Here is a 9,654-nt window from a genome sequence, read left to right on the forward strand (position 1 = left end):
TCAAGATAATGAATTTGCACCCTGATTCTCAGCCCCCCTTTTATATTCAATTTCGTAATCATACCCAAGGATCTTAAGTAGCCATCGAGTTTGTGCTGGTGTTGTGATCCGCTGTTCCAACAGATATTTGATACTTTTTTGGTCAGTTCGAATGGTAAATGGTTTCCCGAGTAAATACGGTCGCCATTTACGGATTGATTTAACGATAGCAAGCATCTTTTTTTCATATGTGGACAACGCCAAAGCAGAACCTTTTAAGGCCTCACTAAAATAAGCTACTGGTCTGTTTTGTTGAGAGAGGATGGCTCCAATTCCAATCCCACTTGCATCACACTCGATCACAAAACGTTGGGAAAAATCCGGTAGACGCAAAACATGTGGAGAAGTCAATGCTGTTTTTAATTGATCAAAAGCCGCTACTGCATCCTTATTCCAATGGAAGCCCTCTTTAGTTAAGAGCCTGGTCAAAGGAGCTGCTATACACCCAAAATTGCGAATAAACTTCCGGTAATATCCAGCCAACCCAAGAAATCCACGAACCCCCTTCGTCGTCGTTGGCGTAGGCCAATCAATGACTGTTTGTATTTTAACAGGATCAACAGCCACACCCTTTTCAGAGATGATATGACCCAAATACTCAACCTGCAAAACTCCAAATTGACACTTTGACTCTTTGGCAAACAAGCTGTTAGTTGATAAAATATCTAAAACTTGACGAAGATGCGAGAGGTGATCTTCCCAAGTTCTAGAATACACCAATATGTCGTAAAAAAAAAACAAGTATGAACCTCCGAAGATATGGACGAAAAAGATCGTTCATGAGACTCTGAAAGGTTGCAGGAGCATTGGTAAGTCCAAATGGCATCACAAGAAACTCGTAATGTCCCTCGTGTGTACGAAAGGCTATCTTTGAAACATCCTCCTCCTTCACACGGATTTGGTGGTAACCTGCTCGTAAATCCAACTTTGAGAAGAATTTGGCGCCGTGGAGTTCATCTAAGAGTTCATCTATGACTGGGATTGGATATTTATCTTTGACTGTAATAGTGTTAAGTGCTCTGTAATCCACGCAAAATCGCCAAGACCCATCTGCCTTCTTAACTAATAGAACTGGAGATAAAAAAGGATTGCTGCTAGGTCGAACCAATCCTGCTTGTAGGAGCTCTTTAACCATTTTTTCGATTTCATTTTTTTGGTAGTAGGGATATCGGTATGGCCTTACACTCACTGGTTTTGTATTTGGCTCTAAGGGAATTTGATGATCATGTGTCCGTTTTGGTGGTAAGCCAGAAGGTGGTTGAAATACATGACAAAATTCATTTAGGAGGCATATGAGGTCAGGTGGATATTCATTCAATTTTTTATTGTTGTTAGCAGGCATAATTTGAAAGAAAAAACCAGTGCCTTGTAAATTGAGAAATTCTTTACCAGTGAGAGCCTCCATGCCCGCTCGTTCCATTCCTTGGAAGGTATGGATGCCTTCTCTCTTTCTAAAGGTCATTGTCAATTTCTTGTAGTCCGTCTCGATAGGCCTAAGAGTTTCAAGCCATTGAACACCCAATACTAATTGACATGCTGCAACTGGTAGGATGAAATAATCTGCGGTGATAGGATGACCTTGAACTGTGAGAGTGAGTCCCTGGCACTGTCCTGCACACTCTATCTGTTCTCGGTTTGCAACCATGACCTGAAGCTTCTTGTCACAAACCACGGGTAGCCCAAACTTGGAGACAATAGCTTGATCAGTGAAATTATGAGTACTTCCCCCATCTATTAAAACCGTAACATCCTTATTCTTCAGTTTGCCTTGGACACGAATGGTTTGAGGATGTGTCGTACCTGCAATGGCATGAAAAGAGACTTCTGGTATAACTTCATAATGCTCTGGTACGTGTTGAGCGTCTTCATCATTAGTACAGTTAAATTGGGGAGAGTCTTCTATCATAAATAGTTGTGGCCGCTCACAACGATGTCCTGGCACGAATTTTTCATCACAGTAGTAGCATAATCCCTTCTCTCTGCGTTCGCGTGCCTCTTGGTTGGTGATTCGTCGAAAGGAGATTGGTGTATTACTAGAGTTCTGATTTTTTTGGGTGGGCGGAAGTCCTAGCACGCTAGCTGTTGTATTTGGCATCGTCCTAGGCATCACTGTGGTTGTTTGGAAAGGATAGGACGTGCGAGCCTTTCTTTGCAATAAGTTCTGTTCCTCAACGAGCCGAGCGACTCCTATGGCGTCTACCAAGGTTCGAGGTTGTTTGATCTTAACGTCTAAGCGAACGTCATCTCGAAGTCCTGCAACAAAACAGCCAACGAGAAAATGTTGAGGTAAGCCATCGATCTGATAGGAGAGCTTTTCGAAGGCTTCTTGGTAGGCTGCTACTGTTGTAGTCTGTTTGAGGCGAGACAAAGCTTCAGACGGGTCCTCGTAGTCGGTCGGGCCGAAACGGAGCAGGACTGCCTTGGTGAACTCCTCCCAACTTAAAGGTCCACGAAACTTCATCAACCATCTCTGCCATTGTAAGGCAATTCCCTCTAAATGGAAAGAGGCTAGTTGAACTTGTTGATCAGGGGCAATATCTTTGAAGTCAAAGTATGCATCAAAAAGTGAATTCAACAAGCCTTTCATCACCGCAACCATTTCTTCAATCTTCGCACTATCATCGAAAAAAATCATACTAAAAATATGTTTAGTAAAATCCATTTCGCAGCGCGGATCAAATATTGAGGCAATAATCAAGATTTTGTTGATTTTCTCCGTGTACTCCCAATATTTGTCATATGTTTCCCTCATACTAAAAGCCATCAAATGCACATAAACATCTTTGTTTTTTTCTAATGCACTCAATGAATTCTTGATTATGTCAATTGTATTGTAACAAAGATTAGAAGTGACACTCAAAGAGGTTGAAAAAGTCAATGTAGCATCATAAAAGATCTTTAAAAACCTCACAATTCTTTCGGCATGTTCCCAATCTTCAAGCCTAGGTGGCCCCACCTTTTTTTTTCCATTTTCTTCCTCTTTAAAGTATGCTTCATGCGGTTTATCCACTTCTGCCATCCTCTCAAATGCCTCCCGAAATTTCAAAGCAGTCATCAACATCAAATAGGTGGAATTCCACCTAGTGATACAATCTAAAACCACAGTTCCATTAGAGCCTTTCACATGATCTACACACTCTTTAAATGCTTTCAACCTCGAAGTGGATGATCTCACATACTTCACAGCATTCCGAATACTAGCAACTGAGGCATGTAACTCTTTCAACCCCGCAAGGACAATCAAATTTAAGATATGTGCACAACAACGCACATGCATGTAATCACACTACAACACAAGTGCATCAACATTCTTCCACATAAGCATTTAGTTCTTCACATAATCAATAGCAACATCATTGCCTGACACATTATCAACAGTTATTGCACACACTCTCTCTATTCCCCATTCAAGCAAACAAGCCTTAATCGTTTTGCCAATCGACTTCCCTTTATGGTCTTCAATCACGCTGAAATTGATAATCTTCCTATGTAAACACTAATAACTATCAATAAAGTGAGCTATGATTACCATGTAACTCATGTTCTAAACTGAAGTTCATATGTCAGTTGTAAGAGACACTCTCTGATTATTCTTACATATCAAACTCTTTAAAATTCCATTTTATTCCCAGAACACATCCATAACATCTCTACTAATAGTTCTCCGAGATGGCATAATAAATTGAGGAACAACTATATTGCAAAAATGCCTAAACCCTTTGTTGTCAACGAAATTAAGCAGCAACTCGCCCAAGATAATCATTTTACTGACTGCCCTTCTACAAGCTTCTTGACTCCATCCTTTGGCCAAAACCACATTACTTGCATTTCCTTCACCACTCTCGGTTGCCAACTTTTGTTGTCTTTCATCTTGCTCTCGCTTCACTTTCAAGTATGCTTCACATACTTTTAAATGAGTTCCCATATTGCTAATCCCATCAAACTTGGGATGGCACTGATATATTTTGCCACAATGGTTGCACTTTACTTTATATTGATTGTCCTCAAATATGCTGAAATGATTCCATGTCTCGAACCTTTTCTTCATTGGTCATCTCTGATTTGGCTTCTTGCGCTTTGTATTTGTCTTTTCTGTGGGTACTTGTACACTTTCAACTTCATCATCATCATTGGAATTTGATTTTGAATGTCCAGTCATCTGAAAATACAAAAACCATATCAATCATCATTGGTCTATAACTTCCGTTTATGAATTTTCAACTAAAAAATAAATATGACTTTTGATTATATATAATCTCTTCAGCCTAGCTTATTACCTATACAAATTCATTCATCAAATTATTATTTGGAAATAAAGCAATTAATGACATTAACTTATCAAAAAATAATTCTACTACCACAACGTACGGTATGAAGTTGAATTTTTAGTATTAAAGAATTGATATTGTTCCTTAGTTTATTAATAATTAATAAACTAATGTTACAAATGAATAATCATACATTAAATAATGATGATTATTTAATAATTAATAAATTTGAATTTTTAATTTTGATGAAACGATATTGTTTCTTAATTTATTAATAATTAATAAAATTCAACTAAACTCCTTAAACAATGAATTATTAGACAATGAAAATGAAATAATGAAAAAATTAAAAGAAAAAATTTCAACTATGGAGAGAATGGAAATATGAACAAATCGTATATTTCAAAGTTTCAATACATGAACAATAAATTCATCTTTTGCTGTCTTTCCCAGTGCAATTTATATTTTATAGTTATACATCAATACATATTCATGTCTTTCTCAACTAATGTTACAAATGAATAATCATAAATTAGAAAAAATAAAAGGAAAAAAAAACAGAACAATTGAAGAATAGTAAATTTTTTTATTTCCAAGTTTCAAACAAATCGCATAGACACAGATGTGTTAGGGCTTAAGAGAGAATGGAGAAATGTTGAAGAAAGCAAGAGAAAGGGGAAGAAAAACCCTTAAACCCGTGACCAAGTGGCTAGTCACTTGCTCTCGGGTTTGGGGGCAAGAAGCATGAAATTCTATGTTTCAATTGTCATGGGTCGGGTTTAATTGCTTACCACGGACAAAGTTGCTAGCTGCTCGGGAATAGTGGAAGTGGACTATCGGAATCTGGTGTGGCAACTAGCCAGTTGGAAGTGATCAATGGTTGAATAGGCAGCTGGGTTTGGGTCGATTAACTAGGTTTGTTGGCCTGGGTTTCGCTCGAAATTAGCTAGCTTCTGGTCAATTGGTGTCAGCGGGCCGGCGGCAACTGAGTTTCAAGACGAACGAGGATGTGCTGACAATGGCGTGGTCGTTGGGCTCGCGGGTTGCCGGTGGATTAATGGGTTCAAGACGGATGACGGGATGAGACTGGTTTTGGCGTTTTGCTTTTGCTTGACTGCTCGTGCTCGCTGTGTCGTTTGTTTGACAATTTGAGTTGGCTGTGAGCCTGTGAGTCTGTGAGTTTGTGACTGAGAGATAGTGAGAGACTGAGAGTGAGTGAATTAGGTTAGTACTTAGTCCGTTAGTCATTTAGCTTATTCTTTAATTGTCAGTTTTTTTTTACAGTGCAAATCCAATCGGATGATTTAGATTGATCCGAATCAAATCCGATCGGATCACACAAATTTCATCCAATCGGATTTGCCTTTAAATCCGAATCTGATCCGATGGCTACCCCCCCTAATGTTTAGCCCCCACAATGCTTTTGTGGGGGCTTGAATCGCTGCCCTCATGCTTGTGAGGGTAGCAGCCCAACCACTTCAGCCACGGGCCTAGTGGCCCTTGGATTTTGTTTTAGTTACAGTTTGGAGTTGGTAATTCATAAAAATAATCATTAAAAATAATAATAATGATACTTCTTCCATGTTAAAAGTTTGTATTTGGGATGACATGTTACCGATTAATAAATGTTATAGTTTATTTTAATTTTATTATTAATGTGATAATATAACAATACTAATAAATAAATAACACATCAATCACCATGTACCATATAATTTAGAATACAAATTTTATATCCCAAATTTATAAGCATATACATATACTAGTCAAATCACAATTAATAGTTGGTTTTCTCTCAGTTAAGAGTAATTTTAATTTTGCTATTTTATGTTTTTAAAACGAAGATATCCTTTATGGCAAATTCTTTCTTATTAATTAGATTAATTCTCGATGTAAAGTCATTCAAGGAAATTGAACCATAAATGTCCCAGCGACATCTAATATTGGATAAATGTTTGACTGTTGGTTTTATTCCTTTTTATTTTTTCACACATGGATAGATTTAGATTTACTTTTGAGTTGAGAATAATACGAAATTAACTGTATAATGTTATAGATGTATTATTGAGTTGAGATTATAAAAAATTTAGCACCGGTTTGCTCAACATTTTTCTTTTAAAAAGAATTTATGTCGAATAGTTCTATAAAAATTTAAATATGTCCTTATAATTGCACGAATCTAGTTAGCAAATATACTAATGCACATAAGTAATATAATGAAAAGTAGCATATTATTACAGAACAATTATTTATCTTATTAACTGCTAAAATTATTCTAACTCTAATTTTTTGTACAATCAATTATAGACAATTGAAATGGAAAATTAAAAAAAATAAAGCAAATAGATCCTAATTGAACATGTAAATTAAAACAGAAATCACCGACAAATTTTAGAGATTAAAATAATTGACGTCACCATAACTTATATAATTTAATTCTATTATGTATATTATTGAAGATTATAACTCATATTGACAGTTGAATATCCCCAACTCTTTTGATATAGCTACAAACTCTTGTACAAATTTATTTTGTACAAACTGATGTGGCATGCTAAGATTGGTTGAATTAAATATCACTTGACCCACATGTTTTGTTTTTATTATTTTATATTTTCATTTAACCAATGAATTAATGTCATATCAGTTTGTACAAGAATTTGTGATTGTATCATCACTCTTCAAAAATTTATCGTCCAAAAACTTTTTAATTTATGTATAAGGTAATAATAAGATTGTAAAAGAAATGAAAAATAGCACAATAATACTTTGAGTTTTAACAATAAAAAATTAAATAAAAATAAAAAGTGTATTTTAAAAAAAAGACATTTTCAAAAATAAAATAAATAAAACTGAAAATCGGGTTTCATGAGAGGATTATTGGGGTGCCAATCATAAATCTACTTAATTACATTAACTGCAAAATTAACTTAGATCAATTTTATTATAGTACAACCCAAATATTTTATTTCTTTATTAATATATATCCACTCTCTAATTTGGGGAGGATGTATCTGCTCTATCTATATTTTGTCCAAAAAATCATAAAAATATCATCCAGCGATCAAACTTGCATCAAATGATAGCTTCATGCTTATATTATTCATGACAAGGCAAGCTGAATTTTCCTTGATGTGACATTTGGCCGTCGATTTCAGAATTGGAGCAGCTAGCTAGGCATCGTGAGAAACATGCATATAGATATATTGAAAACATTTTAGAAACGATATTCATTTATGCTGCAAAGACCCAATTTAATATAAGTGTTTTAAATATAAAAAATATAATTAAAATAATTAGAGGATCATAATTAATTAACAAAAATTGAGTTAATTAATTTTTTTATTAATTGACAATTAATCTTTTATAACCAATATTTAAAACGGACGCAATCCATTATTTGTTTGTTGGATTGGTATCATGCATGTCATATTCTTCTCTCAACCCACAGCTGTCACCTTGTTCTTTGACAAATTATTTGGCCGCAATTTGTGAAAATTCTGCTCCGCTAGATGGGATCGATGCTTAAGATTCACTCATTACGCGGAATATTTCCTTACGTGATTAAGAAGGTGAAATTTTCTCCGTCAACTCGACGTCAACCATTCTAATTTGATACGACAAATTATGGGTTCACTAACTTGTGAGTTGTGAGTTCCCTTGGATTTTGCTTTAATTTCAGTTTGGAGTTGCTAAATCATAAAAATAATCATTAAAAAAATAATAATAACGATACTTCCATGCAAAAAGCTTGTTTTTTAGATGACATATTACCAACTAATAACTGTTATAGTTTATTTTTATTTTATTATTACTGTGTTAATTTCACAGTACCAATAAACTAATAACACGTCATGTACCATATAATTTATAATACAAATTTTACATCGCAAATTTATAAGCATCCACTATCCAAATAAAAAATAATGGTTGGTTTTCTCTCAGTTAAGAGTAATTCTAGTTTTGCTATTTTATGTTTTTAAAATAAAGATAGGATCCAGCTATGTTGCGTCATGGGTTTGATACCCCACTCCTTTGTCTTATAGCGAATGAGCTTTTAGATTGGGAAGGAAGATATTTAACGGCCGCGATTTAATATTTAGAAAATCGGTAACCGGCTGAAGACGTAACACCTGTAAATCGAAAACAAAAAATAACACTCACGTGTAAGCATCATCTGCAATTCTTCCTACGGATGAAGTTTTGCAGGCGATGGTCGTCGGCATTGTTGTCTTGAAACTATTTTCGGAAAGCTGTGATGGAGTATTGAATATATATTAGTTAAGTTTTATTATAGTAAAACAAGGTATTCACTTATAAGGTCAGTATTTGCAAAGAAGATATGGTTTTTATCTGCAGAATTGAGGATTTATTTGCTGATTAAGTTAGGTTGTGAGATTAACCATTGTCGTCAGTTCTAGGCAATTGGGTTGGTATCCAACAGTGGAATACAACCATTTGAGTCGTGGCGAAGTAAACTGAGCAAATATATACTGTGCAAAGTCCGTGTATATCATATAGTTGCAATTTGGTATCAATTAGCGCTTACCGAGTGCCTTCCTGCGGCGTTGAGGTATGTGTCGATGATGGAAATTCATATTTCGCTATAAATTTGTGTCCATGTGCATAATTATTTGATTGTGGTTGACTAGGTAGGCATGAAGAAGTGTAAATGGGCATAGGACGTTAGGCTTGGTTGCAAAATAGAAATTGGCAGAAAGAAGTAGAAAATGGCAACATATTATGTGTTGAATTCAGTTGACCATGGTTTGCGACCAATGAAAAGTTAGAGTAGCTCCACTTGTCTTGAGGAATCAAATCATCACCCCAAGATAATACCCAACCATTAATCCTTTCCTAGGAAGTTTACAAATAAGATAGATTATCTTGTATTTTACAAAGTGCACTGACATTCATACTCCACTTTTCCTTTGCTGCAAGTAATCATTGTTCTGTCACAGGCATAGGCACCTCTGTTCGATTACCTGAACGCCCCTACTAGGAGCAGCAGCAACATTGGGGATACAATCAGTAAGATGTCGTTGTTAATTTCATCATCCTCTCTATGGAAAATAGTAAATGACCTTTCTCTTTGTAGGCCTTTAAATGTGGATTCGCCAGTTCAAGGTTTGTGAAAAGACATGTTCTAACTTGCGCTATATATAAGTCCCACTCACAACTCAATGGCATATATAAGTCCCACTCACAACTCAATGTATGGACGCCGTGAAGTTGTTTGCAGAGTTCATGGGGAGTTTTTACAGTTCATTGAGTTCGACACTGCTGTTGATAGTTTTCAAATCTTTAAACATCGGTTCTAATTTTGTACTATTACTGGTATCGAATA

The 9,654-nt window shown here is 35.5% G+C and overlaps 1 protein-coding gene across 1 annotated transcript; it reads right to left on the minus strand.

The window, feature by feature from the left end:
• LOC127903656 (uncharacterized) lies at positions 1-3,964 on the minus strand. The gene is made up of 3 exons (XM_052444002.1): positions 3,812-3,964; positions 789-3,325; positions 1-745 (listed from the first exon to the last, which is right to left on the minus strand). Exons 1-3 carry the CDS (start codon positions 3,962-3,964, stop codon positions 1-3), a joined length of 3,435 nt encoding a protein of 1,144 aa, XP_052299962.1.
• Between the last annotated feature and the right edge of the window lie 5,690 nt (positions 3,965-9,654).

The sequence above is a fragment of the Citrus sinensis genome, chromosome 1 (assembly GCF_022201045.2).
Source record: "Citrus sinensis cultivar Valencia sweet orange chromosome 1, DVS_A1.0, whole genome shotgun sequence".
In the NCBI taxonomy this organism is placed as follows: Eukaryota; Viridiplantae; Streptophyta; class Magnoliopsida; order Sapindales; family Rutaceae; genus Citrus; species Citrus sinensis.

Coding starts and splice junctions, on each gene's coding strand:
- LOC127903656 (XM_052444002.1), bottom strand. CDS start 3,964: ATGGGAACTCATTTAAAAGTATGTGAAGCATACTTGAAAGTGAAGCGA. Junction 3,326..3,811: donor AAGAAGCTTGTAGAAGGGCA/GTCAGTAAAATG, acceptor CTTGTGTTGTAG/TGTGATTACATGCATGTGCG. Junction 746..788: donor TTTCGTCCATATCTTCGGAG/GTTCATACTTGT, acceptor GGTGTATTCTAG/AACTTGGGAAGATCACCTCT.